General features: G+C 34.7%; 1 protein-coding gene across 2 annotated transcripts in view; it reads right to left on the bottom strand.

Moving 5' to 3' along the window:
- The window catches only part of ANKRD13C (ankyrin repeat domain 13C), a 29,299-nt gene that overhangs the window by 6,015 nt on the left and 1,121 nt on the right, over positions 1-22,163 (bottom strand). The window contains exons 2-12 of one of the 2 annotated variants that reach the window (XM_062581675.1): positions 16,270-16,311; positions 12,606-12,710; positions 11,530-11,615; positions 10,020-10,065; positions 8,358-8,424; positions 6,165-6,309; positions 5,302-5,433; positions 4,160-4,321; positions 3,352-3,431; positions 1,165-1,263; positions 406-506 (exon numbers count right to left, since the gene is read on the bottom strand). In XM_062581675.1, coding sequence (XP_062437659.1) covers positions 406-506; positions 1,165-1,263; positions 3,352-3,431; positions 4,160-4,321; positions 5,302-5,433; positions 6,165-6,309; positions 8,358-8,424; positions 10,020-10,065; positions 11,530-11,615; positions 12,606-12,710; positions 16,270-16,311 — 1,065 coding nt within the window. Of the gene's footprint in view, positions 1-405; positions 507-954; positions 1,076-1,164; positions 1,264-3,351; positions 3,432-4,159; positions 4,322-5,301; positions 5,434-6,164; positions 6,310-8,357; positions 8,425-10,019; positions 10,066-11,529; positions 11,616-12,605; positions 12,711-16,269; positions 16,312-22,163 lie in introns of those variants that run through there. The other variant, XM_062581676.1, reaches the window with a different exon arrangement.

Below are 22,163 nucleotides of genomic sequence, written 5' to 3'. Positions count from 1 at the left end.
GTTTCTCATTTGTTTGTAAGTGAATTGTATATCACCACTGATCCTTAAGGGAAAAAGAAATACACAAAAAACCCTTCAAAGTCCTTTACTCAAGACTAAGATCATCCTTTAATGCTAGTATACTTCAATGTGTCTGTTATTCAGAACACAACCCTAGCACTAGCAAATGTAAATTAAAGAACTCTTTTCATGGCTGGGACTATATTCTCCTTTCAGATACAGATTTACTTTTTCAAACCTAAGATTACCTCCAGTAATGTAGTTACGCTCTCAGGAAATCTATAGCAATGTACTCACGTTAAGGAGAGACAGTTCTTTTCTAAAACTTAACAGAATTTTTAAACATACTATATGCACACAAACTCTGGAAATATAAACCCACTAAAGTTGTAGGAGTCACCTTACCTAATTTTACAGGAAAGCCTGGTGGAAGCTTCATTTGAACAAATTCTCTAAGTTTGTTAAAGTGCTTGAAGGGTGCAATTACTTCTAAAACATTCAATAATCTGAAAAAAAGAATGGATTTCGTTATAAATTCTTGTTTCAGAAGCTTACTTTTCCCTTCAGAGAAGATGAAAATGACCCAAAGGAGCTAGGCAATAGAGTTGAAAAATTGTATCATTTTAATATACATTCTTAGAACTTCAATACCAGCACTGTCACATTTGCTTCCTAGTGATCTGTAATGCTTTATTATATACATACAAATAACATGAAGGCATTTGTTTCTTGTCCTCATGGTTTACAAAAAGCCAAAGCATTAGTATCACACTCACTTCTCCAAACCTCCTTCCTGTGTAAAAAGAACACGACACATGGTTTTGTCTTAGTTTAGAGAACATAATTGTGTGCTAATACTTGCTGTGGGCAAAGATGTTCTAGTATCCTGTACAGGATTAAGCACATTATCATCACGAGAAGCTAATGATAAACCTAGTCAAATCTCTGGTCTTATCAAGCAAGATTAATATGTGGCTCTTGCAGTAACAGGCACATCAGCACTGAGGTCTCCAATTTTAACAGTGTCTTGCTTTACAACACAACTTTATGTTTTTGAACTGCCAAAGTCCCAAATCTGAAAATATGAAAAATGTTACAGTTCATAAATACATTAATACATTTACTATACACAAACAACACTTCCAGATAATGATTTTAACTCACGATTCAATTCCTAAGGGAAACTCCTGGCTCATAGCTATTGTGGCTTTAAAGGTTTTCTTGCTTTCTTTGCAGACCAGTTCTCTACCCAGATGAGGAGCTCTTTGAAGGAGAGGGGAGAAGAGAAAAATAAAGTCAGTGGAACCTTGATTTTAAAGGAAGGAAGAAAGAATTAGATCTGAAAAAAAAGTCAGTAAAGAACTCCTACAGTAAAGGAAATAGTTTTAAACAAAAGCTATGCATAGTAACAGAGGAAATGGTAGCCCCTGCAATTTAGATTACTACAAGTTCTGGTAAACCTGCAGACAAGACAAAATTAATTAAGGAAAAGGCAAAAATATTCAAACTAATTCCACATTAATGTTATACTAACAAACACTACAAAGACACATGGCAATTACCTAGGAATATATTTCCAGTGGTGTCAGAAGTGAATTAACATGGTATAGATATGTGATAGTGTATATTATACTACAGGTGAACGAAGTATTAAGCTGAACTAGAAGAAAGTTAATCTTGCACTCAGCCTAGACTACGAAACAATCTCAAGGAAGGCAGAAAAGTTATTCTATTGTCACTAGAAGACAATACTGGAAAACACAGGACAAGAAACAACTCTGTAATAGAAGAGGATAAGACATAAGGTAACAGATCTCTTCCTCCACTGATAAAACTAGATGTTCCATTGAACTGCCTTCAGTTAATTAGAACATTAAACAAAACAAAACCTAATACACTTGCATAATTTTGTCCCAATACCAATAACTGTTCAAGCATAATCTATATATTCTGTTTGAATACTTATTCCACTGCCTCAAATACAAAAGTTAACAAAGTTAACTGTTTGTTAAACAAAGTTTGTTTAACAAGTTTAACAAAAAGTTAAAACAAAAAAACAAAACAACAATCTTCATGTGCCTTTTTAGTAAGCCTGTACTGTAATATCTTCACTGGTAACATCTGACTACAGGACAATCTATAACCTCTGTGAAGAAAGGACTTTTATTATTGCTATTTCTGTGATGCACTCAGTACACTTTTGGATCCTTCTACATTCAATAGCTAGGCAGCATTCAGTCCTAGAAAATAAGCTTAACTGCTTGAATCTTCTACAAATGAAGGCATGCTAAATGAAAGTTAATTATACCTGTTCACTACCTAGTTAGACAGACAGTCTTTCTTGCAAAGATCTGGCTAACTTGACACAACTGTGTCCAGTTCTGGGCTCCCCAGTACAAGAGAGACATGGAGCTACTGGAGAGAGCCCAGCGTAGGGCTACGAGGATGATCCGAGGGCTGGAGCATCTGCCCTGTGAGGAACGGCTGCGAGAGCTGGGCCTCTTCAGCCTGGGGAAGAGAAGACTGCGGGGGGATCTTATCAATGTGTACAAGTACCTGAAGGGAGGGTGTCAAGGGGACGGGGGCAAACTCTTTTCAGGTGTCCCCTGTGACAGGCCAAGAGGCAATGGGCAGAAATTGAAGCACAGGAAGTTCTGCCTGAGCGTGAGGGGGAATTTCTTCCCTGTGAGAGTGACGGAGCACTGGAACAGGTTGTCCAGAGAGGTTGTGGAGTGTCCTTCTCTGGAGATCTTCAAGGCCCACCTGGACGCAACCCTGTCTAGCATGCTCTAGGTGACCCTGTTTGAGCGGGGAGGTTGGACTAGATGATCTCCAGAGGTCCCTTCCAACCTTCCTGGTTCTATGATTAGCAGTTATACATATATCATTATATTCCAGAAGCATTCATTTTTGTACATGGCCAGAGGATCATCAAATCACACACTTTTATCCTCATTTTAAACATGGTCAATGCAATCATTTATTACCATCATAAGTAAAGATTAATGAATTACAGCAAGGAGTTTGACAGAAAATCTTCCTTAAAAAATGCCAGCTTAAATAGATGTGAATCTTTTCAAAGTGTTTAAATTGCAAGCTATAGGTATCAGGTATATTCTTGTCTGATATTTCTATTATCAATTGCTGCAATAATACTATCTATCAATATAGATGTCAGATTTCCAACTAGTCTACTAAAGAATAAAAAAAAACATTTAAGAGATCAAAAACAATGTTCCTCTGTCCCCAGAAAACCGTAACAAAAAGCACACACAAACTAGACGAGATTAAAACATATATTAATAATCTAAAGCTGTCTATAGAAGGTCATGTCAAACCAAAAATACTTACTTTCCGTTTTCAGCAGAAATATACTCCTCCCATGTAATTGTATTGGGTGATGGTGGAGTAAGTGACTGCCGTCTCACGGGCTGTTAAGAAAAAGAAGTCTTGGCTATTTACCTTCTCCTATTGTCTTTCAAAGTTCTACCATTCAAAAGATAAAACTGTAGCTCAATTCTTTGAAGAGCAACAATGTGTTCAGTTCATCGTGCAACTGGTACTTCACTATGCCTCTCCATTTCCTGTTCTTTCTTTGCTCTTCATTTAGACATTAGGCCTCACACCATTTTATACAGCAGTTGGCTGCTTTAATGCATCACTTAATTAAACTATCTGAATGACAAGTAGCAAAGCACAAACTAATGTAGGAATGAATTAATCATTTTTAAAAGGCTGTATACACATTCCTAGATAATGTTTGGCTCATTCTGGTTTCCAATTTATGGTGACAACAACAGGCTTAAAGTGTTCTAATGAATTGTAATGGAAAACATGATTGAGAAGGGAATCAGAAGGGCACTCTAAACCATTTGGTCTAAGAGAAATTTAAGTGAATTGCCACAGCTAAAAACATCTTTTACTAAGAGCCATAGTTAAGACTGAAACATTAAAAATAATCAAAGAAATTCCTCAATGTGTGCACTAATCAGGCTAATACACAAACAGATTGCACTGATCATGTTCCTAGGTTAGATCTATTATTTTAAAGTTAAAACAACAGAGCAAAAATATGACATAAATTTTGCTAATTGACTAGGGTGAAAGTTTATTCTCTCACGCAAAAATCAGCATGTTGTAAAGAGCAACTTAAATGTACCTCAAAATTTTGTTCCATTAAATTGCCACCTTTACTCAGACTCTCCATGATAGCTTTATTTCGAAGAATATCCTCCTCACTGAGATGTTCTCTTCTTTTCCTTGATTCTAATACGAGTCCATTAACCAGGTAGAAATCTGCCAAAAAGCTTCCTACTCTTTCCTGCAAGAAAGAAACTTGACGTTAACAAATCACAAAGACAAAATAAGGCCTTTTAAATTCATATACATATTTTATATTTTATTTTTATATACATATAAATACACACACACAAAAAACACTTCAGTGCCATATCAGCGTACATGCCCAATAATTTAAATACAGCACAAACAAAAATTTCACCCAGAATAAAATTTCCATTCACATGAAACATCTAACTCAGAAGAGACTGTTAAAGAATTCATTTAAGAGTGGCCAAAGGAAATCTTCAACAGCAAGTTGCGTTAAATGATAATTTACGCAGGCAGTATTTTACATATCAAGAACGCAGACTTCGTATTTCTTAAAAGGAAAACATTCTAAAACATTATCTTAGCAGAAAAAAAATCTGATGAATGGCACTACATATTGGATTCAGATGAAAACAAAACCCATCCACAGCTAATCCCAAGAGAGCATTTTCCCACCTAAACAAGATGTATGGGTAATTATTTCTCATTTTTTTCACAGCTGAGAACATACACCTCAAATGGAAAGAAAACATTGACTATTTGGCTTTAAAGGATACCATTCCCAGAACACCTTTTTGTGCTTTTTCCTTCATTTCACTGATGTAAGAGCTTACATTCCAAGACTTAGAGTGAGGATTCTGTATATATATATATGCATAGGCTACATTATCCTAGAATTAAGTCATTTTCAGTACAACCTATTCATTTTCTCCAGCAGCTACTTTTTGTGATCTCTTTCCAAGCTACCATTTTCTTATGAAGGTAGCCTAGTATAACATACTGTTATCATATACATTCTATGTGATCAAAGCATTGACAACAGGGTGGAGAGTAAGCAATTTTCCCACCCCTTCTGGGAAATGAATACCTTACTCTTTTTCTCCTTATTTCTTCCCAACCACATTGCCATAACACTGTCTGAACTATTCTGACTCCAGTAGTATCAGCATATGAAATCTCCTTCCAGCTTACTGTTTTGTCTTCTCGAAAAAGCCATCCCGTTTGGGCACGTGTGAAGGTAATTGATTTGGTTGATAATGTTGCTGAGTAAATATCACTGCTCATCAAAATGTCTACCTCCTCTTCTGTTTCCATCTCTGATTCCTAGAGAAAAATTCCCAAATACAGAACAGAACTTAATATTTCTTATTAAAAAAAAAAAATTTTCCTTTTAAACGTTACCAGAATTAGTATTTCCTGAATTTTTAACCAGATTTACAAAACCTCTGACCAAATCATTACCAAATAGTTCCATCTTAAATATTACTGTAAATAAAGCATCTAAGTGTAATTTATCCAGAAGTTCAGCAGCCACACCTCTTAAATAGGTCAAGATCCATATACTTAAGTGGCAGATAGAGCTATAATTAAAAGAACTTGTCTAAACACAAGGTGTCCAATGATTCACGGTCTTTGTATTGTTAACAACTAAACTGGCCACAGAGTGACTAACCAAGCGCAAAAGCGTGGCTACTAAGTTTGAAAACCTACCTGATGACACCTGAATTAAGTCCCTTGGAAAGATTAAAAGTAGCATGCTTCATAATTTAAAATACATTTGTTTACTCAAAATGATATAATATTTTCTAATTGCTCCATATTTTAAGCTTTTTTTTAAAAAAGATATATCTGTATTCAAAAAGCACTCTTTCAGTGAGAAAAATTTATGCCACTAATAGACCTTAAGTTATATTACTAAACAAAAAGTTCTTTGGTTTGCATTTCTTTAGAGTTGGATTTTTCTGAGGCACATTTTGTTTAATAAATTGATTCATCAGACTTCAGATAGAAAAATCTTCAGGTATTTCACATCATATATTCATGCAGCTCCTTACCTCATGATGTATTCGCTGATAAACTTTTTGTTCATTGTCTAAAACTACAAAAGATTCAGAGGGTGCTGCATCACCATTAAAAATGAAGCTTAAATCCCCTCGTTGGCACTTCATGTCAGTAAAATCTATGAGAGTTGTGTCCAGCCTGTGAAAGACCACCAATACTTTAAAAATAGTTACTCGTGAACATTACAATACACTAAGGAGTTCCAATTGCATGTAGAAGTATTTTTGCCATAATTAAATATATGAAGGTCCAAGTTTTCATAGCACATTGCATAAAGGAATTCTAAATGCAGAAATAAAAAAAATAGGTATTTACAACTAATAGGTTTCACATTATACGTTTATAATTATAGACTAATTCCAAGTTATTTTAATGCTATGTTCATAGGAAAATTTAAATATTTTCCTCCATAATGTATATACATCATAACTAAAAACTTATTGAACAAGAAGTTTATTTTTATTTCAAAACTCCTAGCATAAGTGACAGAATTTATACAATCAGCATGTGCTTCCTCCTGAGAAATATAACTACTCCATGTGATCAGCATCCTCTTCCAGAAGAAGTCACCAATGACAAAAACATTAAGATGTGTCCCAAATTATGAAGATGGCTAAGAAAAACACTGAATTTTGTTTTGCTGCATTTTAATTAGACTGTTTCTATTTTTTTCCTCACCAACAAAAAGAAACAATTCAACTGACCTTAAGAATTAAAAGATGGAGCCAAGGACAAAGATCTCCCTAGCAATTCATGTGCATTATTGCTAGCATATTTACTTTTTCAGGAAAAAAACAGTTAAAGAACATGAATTTAGTGACCACTTCAGCTCTAAGTGGCTATTGCTTAGAGCTTATCATATATTGGTCTTGAAATTCAAGAAAGAATCTGTAGCTACGTCCAGTCAGTCATATAACTCCCAGCTGTTTAAGCAATGTTGCACAACCCAAAAATAAGACAGAAGAAACTCGGGGCAGGGGGAATCTCAGGCTGAGATCTGACCTAAAAATCAGTTCACATTTCTATGCTAAAAGCTTTAATAGGAACAGAAGTTTCTACTGAATAATGATCTTAATTTTTTAATTTTGGAACCTAAATAGAAGAGACACTTGAATCCAAAAAAAAAAAAATCCCATCTGAACTAATTAAAAAGCTTAGCTTGGAAAAAGTGCTCGAAACACTCCAAGTTTGTGAATATCACAGGATTTAAGTACTAAAAAGTGAAACTATACCACTTTTTTTTTTTTTTTTTTAACTGCAGAGTTTGGAGCAGCAATATTTTGTCACAACATAGAGAAAGCTTGCTTATTTTAAATTCTTCTGTTACAAATTTGCTTTTGTCAGCTAATCATGTATAGTACATACAGCCACATATGGTAGAAATACTCGTGTTTTATATTTTAAGTGACTCAGGAAATAAAGCAAAATTCAATTTGATAAAGATAAGTTTTAATAATATTGTTCTGTTGAGTGTCTGCATCATCTACCATGGTTTTCTTAAGTCAGTTTATCTATAACTAACCAATATAACTAACTTCAGTAGATACGAAAGGAAAAGAATATCCCAATAAGCAAGCAGGTATATACTAATTCAGAAATTCTTAAATATTTCAAAGCCATTCTGTTTACAAAACTAACTCAGCTAATTGCTCAGCTCTGTCATTTGATATCAATATAGAAGCAGTTTAACACACACTGTCAAAGCATATTTCCTTTTAAGAACATTTTTCAGTGTTTCCAATAAACGTTGCATCCTGATAAGTCTTTTTTGATGAAAGATACATTTAGAACTCCTCAACTGAAAGTCCTTCTTATGGGTTTTATTCACTGCCACAGAGAAAAACTAAATGTTAAAAAAAAAAATATTAGAAATTAAACCTTTTCAGTTTAATGGAAATTAATATAAAACTTGTTTTAGAGGTTAGTTTCTGGAGCTTGAGCTCATTTACTTAAAACATTGTTCTGTTATATAAGAATGAGAATTTTTGACCAAGCAATATGCAAAAAAGATAATGGTGGTTCAAAACCTTCCCTGCCTCTGAACACCTATGTACCAACACAATACTGTTTCCCAGACATTTGCAGACTCCTCACTTATTTCTTTCAGAGCATACTCAAATCCAGTGTTCTCACAACATGCAGTTATTTATGACTTTACATATTACACACCGTAAATTACTACTTACCTGATATTTATACCTTGCTTGTGTATTTTACATGCATCAGAAGGCAGAATTCGGGAAAGTAAAGGCACTAGATGCAGGGGAGAGATGCTATAATTAGAATATTATAATACCAAGAGGTTCTTTTGGAAAATACTTCTATTGAAACTACACTCAGTTTGCATCTTGATGCATTTTAATAGAAATGAAACATCATTTTCTATCATAATCTCAATACAAATGCAATGGAAGAACATCATTTTTTCTATTTAATAACTGCAAAATTGATTTGGGATTGTACAGATACCTTCAGCATCAGGATAAAACTTTAAATGTCCTCAGCTACAGCAACATCATCATTTGTAACTTCCAGTAAGTTGTATTTCAGCTGCTTTAAGTTTTAATCCTATGACTTGATACTGACTGAAAGCCTAGCTACAATTACAACTATATCAAACACCCACAAGGAGAAAACAATCCAATGTACTAGGCTTGAAACCTGAAGCAAGCATTAAACCACCAGCAGTACTGTGAGTCAGTACAGTATCATGACCTGGATATATGAGACAGCAACTGCCCTCATTTTAAAAAGCACTACTTATTTTATAGCAATAAAAACAACAAAGTATTGTGCCATTTCAACATTTTTCTTCAAATAGCACTACAAATAATTGAGAACACCTGTAAAATGCAATTAGCCTAAAGGAGCAATAATCAGCACAAAAGACAATGCCCATCTTTTTCTTCAAGAAATTAAACTATATAAAAAACTAAACCATGTCAAGAGAGGTGTGCTTTATTGTACAATGAGACTGCTGGAGAAGAGAAACCTTAAGATTTCATTTTACTTCTGGCACTTTTTCTATGCAGTGTCTGACTGCCACCATAATACTCTAAGTCAGGTTGTAGCACCATCACTAAACCATGTCTTATTCTATGTTTGTCTCTTATTTTTTTTTCCCCCCAGCTGCTCATTCCTCCTCTGAATACTCGAAGAGGTACATATCACACCAAATAATTAGACTATATTAATAAAAAAAAAATTACCCACTTCAGTTCCAAACAGTAATAAAAAAATTAGTATGATATTTTGAAGTATTCAGATACACTGACCATTGTTAACAAATTTCTGCTAGTTTGCTTAGATTTTTCTTCTAAGATGGGAGGAGGTGGAAATTGAAGAAATACTTAATGCATTTGACCAGATTATTAATGATATCAATTATACTGTCATATAAAATCCATACTAACATGAAGCTAAGGTTTGAAGAACATACTAAATGGCTGCACTTAACCAAAAGCCAAGTTCTCACAGGAAGGTTGAACTTCAAGTTAAATACCATAAAAAATTCAGCTAATCTATTCAAACCACTGCTCTATAGTGACACCAAATGACTACACAACAGCTTTTTAATAATTTACTATTAAAATAACCAATTTTTAAAGTAAACAACAGCTTGTTCCCATGCCCCAATATTCCATTAGATTACAGAAGAGTGTTCAGATCCAAAAATGAATATCCAAAAACAATTGAGTGAAAAAGCTCTGTCCTTTCCTTATATATATCTTGAGAATGGGATCATAAATTTTACATTGTGCAAACTAGAAAAAAAAAAGAAGTCTCAGAGAACAAATGTTGAAGACCAATTATGTTATCTCTATGAAAAGGAATATGCAGTTTCTTACCCCAACTTTGAAAATCCCAGTGAAGCTCTAGATAGAAGTCACCTAGCTGAGATGAAAACAAGACTGTGTTAGTATACTTTCTAGTCAAAACGACAACCGTAAGCTTTGCTGAAAGGCAGAAATTTTGATGAACTAAAATAGATTCAACAATGAAAACTTTCTTCTGGAGTTATTACTTTAACAATACTAAAATTAAACATTTCTGAAGCTTCAATCTATGGTAGAATTAACAATGAAGAAATTATGTCAGCCATTTGAAGCATCCATTTTTAGAGATCTTTTGTTTCAAATAATAATTTACACAAATATTAAACTATGGATTATAAACAAACGATACCTGTTTAAGCAGATGTATTGAGCTCTTGGCTCACTTTGATTCATCACATCTAATCACATGGAATTATATGTTCTGACTGTAATGAGAATCAAGTTTTGGCTACTAGTACTAACATATATAAATTTCAATTTATTTTCTGGAAACATGCTTACGTACTTACACAAAAATTCCTCTATTTCTATAAACACATGACAGCCAATTCCCTTAAATTGTACAAGAATCAAAAGTAAAGTAATGGATAACTTGAATAAAATCAAATGCTGGTAATACACTGAGGTAGCCATATGCTTCCACTCCATGTAAGTGCAAAACTATAAGCCAGGTCTTGAACCAGTAGAACAAGAAACAGCAGAGCAGTTTCAGCAAGGCTGAGTTAAAGTCCCCAACTGCTTGCTCTCACATTAAAACTGAAAACATTGTTCCCTGCTAGACCAGACAGCAGGTCGATGAAAAACGTGTGAAAGGTGGTAGAGCTTATAATTGACAAAATTGAGCTCAAGTTTTCAGATATATAGTTTAATGAACTTAAGATCCACGGTTTGTTTTCTACTCAAGTGAATATATGAAAGGGTTTGTAGGAAGGATCAGCGCACCTCATCTAAAGGGAAACATAACATCTGTTTTTTACAACCAGTTTTAGCACATTACCAGCAGTCTCTCAACTGCGCAAACTGACTTTCTTCTTAGTTTCCCAGCACTGAGGAATGTTTTACTGAGCTCAAAAGGAATTGGCTGCTGCATGTAGATGGAGAACTAAATTAAAAATCTTTCATCACTAAGCATTAAAAACCAGTGCCATTTATGATAGCTGATAAACGAAACCAAAGATTTAAGGAAGTCTTAAAAATCCTAATGAAGTACAGAGTAAAAGCATGTTAACTTTTAGATTGCAAAGAAGATTAACAGGTCTGTCCTAAGTATACCCTACTATCTATCTGAATTTCTAGAAAAGGAAAGGAAATATTATCTTAAAAATACATACAAGTCTACGACCTCTTAAAATGGACACTGTAAGCTAAAAATGCTACTAAGAGCAAAAAGGTCTGTAAAAACTTTTCTTTTTTTTTTTATTTTTCTTTTTTTTTTTTTTAAGGAGTTTTTCTAGAGCATCCATACTAAGTGAACATAAGCCATTGTTTTCCACCACAATCTATTTTTGCCAACGCAACATACCTCTTTCAGGGCTTTTAATAATCGAGGTCGCTTTTCTTCAACACTTTCCCTGGACTGCTGCTTAAGCTTCCTTAGGAGTGCTGTAACTAAACAGACATTAACTATAAGAATATTCTATTTGTTTTGTAACTTCAGGATAGTCTCACTATTTTACAAATCTTTATGAAAATTGAAAAGCATATGCAAATGTAACATTGTAGTCTTTAGAGAAATTCACTTCAAGATATAATAATTTTGCATGAACTACCAGTATCTCAGCAGGAAGAAAAGCATCAGTTATATTTACATATAAAAATATAATTATAATATAAAAATATATAGAGATATGATATATACGTGCCAAGATATATTTTTATATCCAAATTAGCAAACATTTACACACACACTTGTACTACTGAACATGAGCCTACACACTGGTTAGCATTTACTCCCACAGAGACAATTCTTCAGCAGTGAGGAGCTCACTTGTAGAACATTGCCAGTACATTAATATGTAATAAACCTAAATGATAAGTTTTCTACTACAGGACACAGTAAAACCAAATACTATCACCATCCACTAATAAGCTGCAGTACAATAATCTTTCCTTTTACTACTTTAGATCTGAAGTGTGTAAGTAATTCACTTGAATCATTATTATTATCTGCTGGCCTGCTGAGATGAAACATAAAAGCAACCTCTCATTGCCAATTGTTACATCAAATGTTATACATATACTACTATACACAAAGGCGCTCCAATTGGATGATTCTATACAACTAAAATCCATTTCCACCTTGTAACTCTGCTTTTAAATACAGAATGATCATTTACAGCTTTTACAATAATTTATAAGCATAATCTTAATTGTTTAAAATTATTTATCTGAACATAATTTCTTTCCTATCAATATTAGGAAACTGACATGAGTAGAGCCTGTCACATTATATCTAGATATTAAAAAAAGTTCAACTGGTCAAAATAAACTCTTCAAACAACTAAAATTGAGATATTATATTTAAAAAATCGAAATATTTTGTTTTCCTTATCTGCATGAGACATCCCCTTTGATTAATTGAGAAGTAGAGATTCTTACTCATTTGTCTGTCTCCATAGCTGATGGCTTCTGCAAGAGGGCTCCATCCCTGAGCATTTTTCACCTTTACTGGAGCATTATGGGCTAAAAGCAAGTGGGCACATTCTGTAACAGAGCAAGTAGTAATATTTAGTTACAGTAAACAACATGAATTTTGTATAGTAATACCATAATAAAGAAAATGATATTTTTTTCAATGAAGAAAAAGCAGTGGATAATCAATATATAAAACAGATTATTAAAACACAACATCTGGAGTCTTAATCTCAAGCGTCACACAAAAAATTAAGCATCTGTAGAACCTTGCTGTTTAATATTAGCTTTAAAAGCATAGCTAATGACCAACCTTTGCTTACATACATACAAAAGTATCACCCTTCTGGTTTCTGTGTTTTGCTTTTTAATAAAGGCATATTTGTATGCATGTGGGTATGCACACAGAGACACATAATAACATTTCAGGTTACTTTGGTTCGCTTGACTTCATGGACAAAGCCCTGAATCAGGACACACTTAATAGTCTTCCACACTTGAAAGTTGTGCAGTGTTCCCCCCTTTCCCTGTAAATGTCAACAGCGAACCTGTTTGCTATAAACCTACATAGAGGCATAGATTTTAGATAAGTTTTGAGAACACTGGGTAATGGAGAGAGAGAGGAAGCTGTCACAGTAACACAAACTCAGGTACATCCCTACACACTATAGCATCTCACAGCAACATCATGCATTGCACAACATGTTACAGTAACTCTAGCTAGGACTAACAACATGGATACGCTGTATTATCAGTGCTCTCTTTATCACTTGTGGGCCTGTGCTCCATGGATACAGAAGTAAACCTGCAATACACTACACCTTTTGTCAGCAGCATCAGCAACAGTATGTATCAATGCTATTCCTGCTGTTCACATGCACACATTGTGCTGACAAACAATGTCAGCACCTGAGAAAAACTGTGCAAGTTCCTAGGGTAGCCACAACTCAACCTGAATTTGCTTCTCTGAAAGAAAGGAGAAAGAAGATGATGGAACAACAAATAGAGCTTAAAATTAAGAGGAGAATAATTCTTGTGTTTCAATTTCAGCTTTGAATATGCTGTCCTCACTTTAAACAGTTCTTTAGTTTCTAACTATTTTCCTCACTATGTATCATTAAAATCTATCAAGCTGGAGCTGTAGCCTGAACAAATGTCTTGTTATGAATAGGATAGGCAGGAACTATAGAGGAACTTCCTGGATTTTTTTTCTCTTACTGTAGGTGTTCCAGGAAACTGTACCAGTCATTCAAGATGCAACAATCATGAGTCAGTGCTAAGCACAGTGTTTGGAAAAGGAAGAAATACTTCAGCAGTGAATATGCTATCTTCTGCAGTAAATAAACAAAAGCTTTAACTATTTTGCCAGAAATCATACAAAGGTATTTTTATGGCTGCTTAAATATTACCTAGCACAATAACAACATTTTAAATTGAACAAGAAAATGAGCTTGCATTTTTTAGCCAGATTTTTAGTTAAACAGGATGTAAATTCACTCTATATTTCACTTGGCACAGTGTTAACTTGTGCCACTTGTGTAACACTTGGCAGAGTGTTAAAGTTGTCAGCAGTATCTAGCAGTCTGCAGGCTCCATCCATTGTTGTAAAACTACAGGTGAGGAATTTGTCAGCAGTGAGACAGAGTGGGCTTTTTATCCTGGAGCTGAAATGGCCAAATAAATTTTAAAACAGACTTAGAGTAAGGATTCAACTGTACTGAATTAAAGTATCAGTGTTATTAGAAGAAGCATCTTTGATCAAAAACTGGTTATCTGTATTTCTAACTACAAAAGCATCATACCATGTTATGTGGAAAACACCTCCTCAGGACAGCTTATCACCTTTTAATAAAGCAAAACAAAGCAGCCCACAAACCTTACTTTAGCAAGAGTGCAAGGCCTATAAACATTAACTAGTGATCCTGAGACAAGCCAAGGCTTGAAACAAACAGTGCAATAAGGCACAATACATAAGAATTCATATACACGACTGTGATCATCATAGCTTGAAAATGTATAAATTTTTAGCTTTGTAACTACTAACTCTCCTGTAGAGAAAAATGCCTTATTTGAGGTTGACAAGTTTAAGCAAGGCTCCTCCATCTGGTTTCCTCTGTTGTCCTAAGCCTCTAGCCTAGTACACTGACTGGAAAACAGCAGTTCTGAAAAGGTATCATTTCTCAGAATTTAGAGAACAACTGCAATACGTGAATGTTAACAGGCACTTGTAAAACACTTTCTTCATCACTGTCCCAAAGAATTTCTGCATGTCTTTTGTTTTGTATTGTTTAAGAAGGGTCACACATTAGACCAGTTATTAGCAGATCCCAGTAAGCTTGAGTGACTCTACATCTGGAGAGCAACCTCTCCTCCTTTCTCCTTCAAAACTATTCCCCACTGTTATTCTCAATTATCTTGGATCACTTCAAAGCTATTACCAAAATGTCCTAAAACAACTTCTCCTTGCATTTCCTGCATTTCTCTCACCAAAAGCAGCCAGGTGTTTCAGTTAACAATAGCTCTGTTGTTGAGTAGTGAGATGTACCAGGTGCAGGGCTCACATGACTTAATGGAAGCAAAGTATTCTTTTTCTTGTTTCCACAGTGTGGGAGGGACAAACAAACTTCTATCATGGAAACTGAATAATGATACTTTATGTTTCTTCTCAGTCTTGACAAATGTTGGAAATTGAAATTTCCATCCTGCACCTTGAAATTCTACTTTAAATATCCCCAAAGGTTATCTAGGAAGGTGACAGCCATCATGAATTGACAGGCAGCACAGACCTGTAGGCTGTTCTATGCTCCACACAGAGCAGTGAGTCTTGAAACATCAAGGAACAGCCAGGCAGTTGGTCAGGAACTGAACCAAGTGAATTAAAGACAGTGAAAAAGCAGGTGAGCAATCATATTTCCATTCACAATGAGTCTCTTTATACTGGAGAATATTATTCTGATTCACATCTCTGAAAAAAAGCAAGAAGGGTTGCTCAAGACCTCTACTGAGCAATTCAGGAACAAGCATGATGACACTAATAATGAGAATAAGTGCTGGAGATGGAAAGGGGTATCGTCACACAATAGAAATTAATAAGTCTTCCGTACCATGCATTAATTGCAGATTACAATAGAGGTCTGCCTGGATCAAGTCCCTTGCCTACACATACTGAGTATATCCCTCCACTTCAGCTGTTTGGACATCAAAGAGGAAGCAGGCGTGCCTATGCTTGCCTCTGTTGCTTAGAGTTGTTTCTTGTTTCTCAATCTTCTATGATCTTCCAAGTTCCTCAGTTTCCTTCTAGCTCTGTAAAAATAGAGAGAAGCTGGATCCACCCACTGTTCTTGTTCTTGGCTTATAAAGGAGTCCAACTGTTAAAATTCTTTCCTCATATTGAGTCTTTCTACCCTACCCCATTTACTATCTGTCTCCTTGATTTTACCCTATGAAATAGCCTGATTTCTTCTCAAACTTTTCCAAATCTTTGTTGCCTCTTATTCTCAGAAAACCCATTCACCTCTGAACTACTTTGAAACACAAGATCACATTCAGCAAAACTAGAAAAATTTTCTTCCTCTCTCCCCTAAATCTTCAGGATAATTTAAAAACGAGTAGAATTGATGGGTTTACCAACCTTTATGACCCAACATCACAGCAAGATGTAAAGGAGTGTTTCCTAAAATAATAATAATAAAAAAATATATTAGATTCAACGTAATAGAAATCATTGCAATTCCTTCAGGAATTTGCACACACACCTCAAATCTCATATATTAAGAAAATTCAGTTACTGTGACCTAAAAAAGGCTCACACTAAAATATGAGTTATATTTTTTAAAGAAGTCCTAGTACAGTCTTCAGATTGTACTTTTTAAGACAGATTCACCTGAAGTACATTTCATAGACAAAGCTTGTATATTTGTATCTTGAAACTTATTCCAGCTAAAAAAAGAGGTCCAGTTATATTTTCAAGAAAGCAATAACAAACTGCTACTTTTATGGTTGGAAAAGTCTGATATTTTATAAGGAATGACAGATCTAGGGTAACAGTTACTCAAAGATGTGATTCCAATTAAAATTTTAAGAGCATATTTTATTAATTTTTCAAAGATTCCGTACAAAATTTTTACTAGTGCAGCATTGGGCAGGTTATGAAATAACAGACCAATCTTTGCTACAAAGAAGTATTCTAGTCATTATAATGCCATGTTAAAAAAAAAAAAAAAAAAAAGAAAAAGAAAAGAAAAGAAAAAAAGAAAAAAAAAAGAAAAAAGAAAAAAGAAGCACCCAAGATTCTTAGCAGAAATATAAACATATTGCTGTTTTCCTGGCTATGTGTAAGACATTTTGTAGTTCTGTTCTTAAATACGAATCATAAATTGCAGTTATTTTTCTGGATTAATGGTGCTAATAGAATTCTGACACATTGTTTATGTAGCTCATGGACACAATTCTTCCATTTAACTATATTACTCTGTATTTATATGTTAACACTTTCTCAGTGAAATTAACAGAAAAATTGCTGGTAACCAATTTTTGCAATTATAATAAATACATTAGATTTTAAGGGTATTTTACAGTATCACTTTAGTAATGAGTATTGCTACATGCAAAGGCTGATGTCATTTCACTACAAACCTAAAAGACATAGTCCTAAACATTCATCAATTTTGTTATACAAAGTCATTACCAACACAGTATAGTATCATGAAATCTCTGATGAAGATAGGCCAGCAGTCAAAGGCAGAGTTCCTAAATGCTTTTTAATTAGTTATTCAAAACATAGTACTAATTATTCTTCTTGTAGGTCACTAGCAACATTTCAGGTTACATCCTCATTCATTACGCACACTCTAACTAAGCTAACCTCCATTTTTTTGTTAATAGATTTTGTAATTTCTACAAGCCAAAGCATAATTTAGAGTATTGGATGCAAACATTCTTGTTTGTTAAGTCACTAAATTAATGATGTTATTGAGGAACAAACTTGAGAATGAGCCAAAACACATACTCAGAGAACTGAAATTATGCAAGATAGGGGTGAACATTTTACTCATCTGATCAGGTATTTTAACAGGTAAAAAAAATCACTAGATGTTATGTTTTCTCTTAAATTAATTAGCCTTAAAATAAATAAATAAAAAGAATACCTTTCAAACACTGAATAAAACAGATCTCTTTCCAGTCTGGAGACAGACAGCTCCAGTATCTATGACAGCTTGGCATAGTGGCAAGAAACAAAATGAAAGCCAACCAGACACTTCACAGTTTTCCTGAGAATTTTGACCAATTTCATTCAGGTGATAAATGGGAACTGATAAATCAGTTGTGTAACTGATAAATCAGTTGTGTAACAACACACATCATTTCAGAACTCCTCTGGACAAGGTTGTGGGCAACCTGATCTAACTTTGATGTTCTCTCTGCTTTGAGCAGTAGGCTGGACTAGACTACCTCCAGAGATCTCTTCTAACAGAGAATTTTCTTTCATGCTAAAATAATCTACACACCAAAAAGTGTGCAATTCAAAAATTATACAGGAAAATGGGATAAAACAGACAAGGTGAAGAGGAGGAAGAGCATATGAAATTACAATAAAGTACTGAAGAAAAAAAATTTACAAGGAAGTTGAAAAGTGTAACTGGAAGGAGGGAATGGAAAGAAAAAGAAAAACAAATACTGTTTTCTCCTAAACTGTCAGAAGCAGGCAAAGCTTAAACTCGGTCATAAATTGACAGAAAACCTCTTGCGCCCCACACCAACCCCAGGAACAGCAGATTGTGAGAATTCCAGCTCTATATTTCCCTTTCCTGTGGGACAGGGGTGGAGGAAGAGGAGGTATTTCCCCCCTAATCCAGAACAAGAAGGAACATCCTTCTCACTGGCTTTTTAAGCCAGTAAACACGTGGTAATCTGTAGATTCCTGAGGATTAACGGACATTAGTGTCATAAAATAGACATCAGCTGATGTACCAAAGGGAGAGGAGTCACTAACAGGTGTATTAGGAAAAAGACTTTAGGGAAGGGGAAGAAGAAAGAGAGGTAAGGCAAACATAGGAAAGAGACATTAGACAACTTTGAAAGAAACACTGTGTAACATTCCCAGCTACCTGACTAGTGAAGCCTATTTTTTTATCACACATCATAACTGCTACCCAGAACAACCAAACTCGGGGAGCACAGACACAACACTATATGGTCTCTTTAGAGAGAAGACTGGAATGTGGTGGCACAGATGGATCATTCCTAGAAATATATATAGTAAACTAAATCTTGTAAGAACCACATCTCCTATGCATTTTTATTTTATCAAAATTACATTGCTACCTTACAGAAAGTACTTCCATGGGAAGTTAGTGCCCAAGTATAATTTGTTGATCCTGGCCTGTCAACCAAACAGACCTGTCGCTCCTGCACCCTCTCTCCAAAGGATAACAACCTCAACAAATACTGAGAGATATAACCAGCTTTGGCACATCAGAAATCAAACATGGAACAGGATTTTGCCCAGTTCCATCACTAATCACCTCAGCGTTCCTGAAATCTGATAAATCCACAGCGGTCTTGATGCTCTTTGGTCCAAACAGAGCAAGTTTTATCAGCAGCAAATTTAAGTCTGATTTATTAAAACAAACTGCCCAATCTGCATATGATTTATGTCACAAAACGAAGAAACTGGGGTGCAGTGGTGGTCCATGAGAGTCTCAGTTTGCAAAACACCTCCACACAGTCCTCAACTTCTTTCCTTCCACCAGCAGTAAGGGAAGAGCTGTTCAAGCAGAAAGACCTTCCTTTACCTCATCTTAAGAAGAGACAAACTTTCACTCTGCCCAGGAAGACTGAGAGAAGGCAAGTGCCATGAAGAAGATAAGACCAGTGCTATCAGAGTTTCCCAGATAGCAAAAACTGCAGGCCTTCACCACTCAGCAGCAGCACGTATCAGGATCTGAAATAGGCAGCAACCAAAGACTTCCTGTACTTCTGAGAAGTCTGGCTATCTGGCAAGCACAATGAAACAAGTTGGCTTCTACTTCTTTGTGAGAGCTGGGGATCTCAAAATATGGTGGTAGAAGTCCCAGACTCACTAATAAGTACCAGTATCCACTGTATCCAAAGGGAATTGTTTCACTGCAATTCAATCACCCTACAACCTCAAGTTCCAGAGATCTTAAAATACTAACCACATTCAAGTGCTTATTCATGGCAAGAAGAGCTAGGGTTTCTCCAGAACATTTACTACCAACAACATATAGAATAATTCTAGAATTAGACTGTGAAACTGCTCAAGAATAAAATTAATCTGAGGGGAGAAAAATGGTGAACTTTAACCCCAATCAGTCTTTCTGTTAGGGAAGGTAAGAAAGAGGGTGGCAAAGGACTGTTTCACTCCTTTCAGCTGTATAGACCGTTTTAACAACTTAAGGTTTGCTGTTGTGGCTTTTGCTTTAGTTCATTGAATACCTCAGATACCATGAAAATAAGCAGCTTTACACAAGACAATTGCTGGTAAAAGATGGAAGACTGCAAACATAAAACTATGTGGTTTACCTACATAGGAGAGCAGTAATTATTCACAGTATCTTTTATAATGAGTGGCTGACACGTAGTTTTGATTACTTCAACACAACTTAATCACCTACATGATAATATGTTTGATATGATCACTTTTAGACACTGAGCTACAATATGAACGCGCATATACCTGAACAGTTGCAGGTATATTCATTCTCATTGAGATTTCCGTTTTGGCAGTAACTCTGCTTGATTCACCATATAAACCTATCTAACGTATCCCTTGTACCTGAAGACTATTTATTTTGATATTGATAGTGTTGGAAAATAAGCATTTATAATTCCACTCCCCAAGTTTAAGCTACGTAAACTATAGGGTCTTGTTCTAAGACGGTACTGATACAATGGTGCCTAAAATCATGCAGGTGTATATCCAAGATATGTAAACAAGAATTGTTTGTACAAAATAGAGCACTTCCTTAATAAAAGATTAAAATTTATACACGTAGGTATGCATAGATTTTTGGCACACCTATGAGGAGGCTCAGTCTGTTTCCTGAGAGTAACTCAGTAAAAAGATTTGCCTGTTCCGGAACATCACAGGATATTGTTAATTTTAAAATATGTTTTTATTTTTACTGCAATAACTGCAATAAAAAAATGCTAATGTAAACACGTACAAGTTTCTCAATTTGGAATAACGATACTGGCCTTACTCTCTAAACGGAGCTCAAAGTTAGGCAGGCTGCACTCAAATTTTCAAACATAGCAACTGTTTGTTTCATCAAAACATCATGGGTTTAATATTCTGTAGGGTTTGGCTTTTTAGGACTTAAACACACACTAAAAATGGGACTGAATTACAAACAACAGTTTTTTCTAAAGAGTTCTTTCCTTTCAGTCACTTCCTTATCATGCAATAGGATTCTTCCACCTTATTTTTAAATATAAACTGAAGTCACGTACCCCAAACAACTCATAAATTCATCGAGTAAACAAGTGACAGAAGGATTCAGGCAGAAACATGACACAAAGTAATTATAAGCTAATGCTGGTCAGGCCTTTGATATATCAAGACATCAAGGATTTCTTGAAAAAAAAGTAAGTGCAAAGCAACACTTAAAGTAAGAATCTGGAGGAAGATGAGACAGAAATCCCCATAGTTTTAGTTTTTCTACTCTAAACAGCAATGAGAACGTAGAAAGGTGTTCATCTGAAAAACGTATATATATCAATCATTGTATTAGTATTTGTGGCAAGTTAAAGATGAGTCAGGAAGTGCCATAAAAGTAAAGATAGTAATCTTATGATGAGTTATTTGATGAGGGGTTGGAGAGGAGAAATCAGTAGAAGAAAAAGAGAGAAGAAAAATTCTTTGAGCCTGTTGCTTTCATTCTACCAGTCTTTGCAGCAACATCTTCAATGAAGATTACATGATAAATACAGCTATATTGAGAATACACTACTTAGGAAAATGTTGTAACAGTTGTAAGAAACACTACTGCCCACCCTAACTGAGAAACTAGAAGTTACTCTAACATTACATGCTAGTTTATGTTTCAAAATGCCAGCGATTATGAGGGATATGATTTAAAATTCCAAGTTATGTTATTCCTCCTATTGTACTGATCCCAAGGATCGCTCTATCTTAATATTTCTTTTTGTTTTACACAAGTAAAACAAAGTTAACCCTAATCAGGAAGATCATCATCCCTTAATCATAGCTTGTCCAAATACCACATACTATATAACTTATATTCTCCAACAGGAATAGATTGTGTTATTCTTGAAAAAGGCAGGAAACTTATCTATAAAAACTAACCACAAATGAAACTTTTAAGGTAACTTGATAGGCTAATTTGTTTTTTGAACATGTAGAATATTCCCTGAATTAAATACTCTAGCAAGTTTTTAAGTATTTATACATTATAATATAAGATCAGGATCACATTTCTAACACTGCTACTGTTGCATCCATGTCTGAATCAACCTTCCAGAGGGACAAACAATAAGATA

Source organism: Rhea pennata, chromosome 8 (assembly GCF_028389875.1).
Source record: "Rhea pennata isolate bPtePen1 chromosome 8, bPtePen1.pri, whole genome shotgun sequence".
NCBI lineage: Eukaryota > Metazoa > Chordata > Aves > Rheiformes > Rheidae > Rhea > Rhea pennata.
The sequence above is the reverse complement of the archived record's forward strand: the minus strand, read 5'-3'. Positions and strand labels throughout refer to the sequence as shown.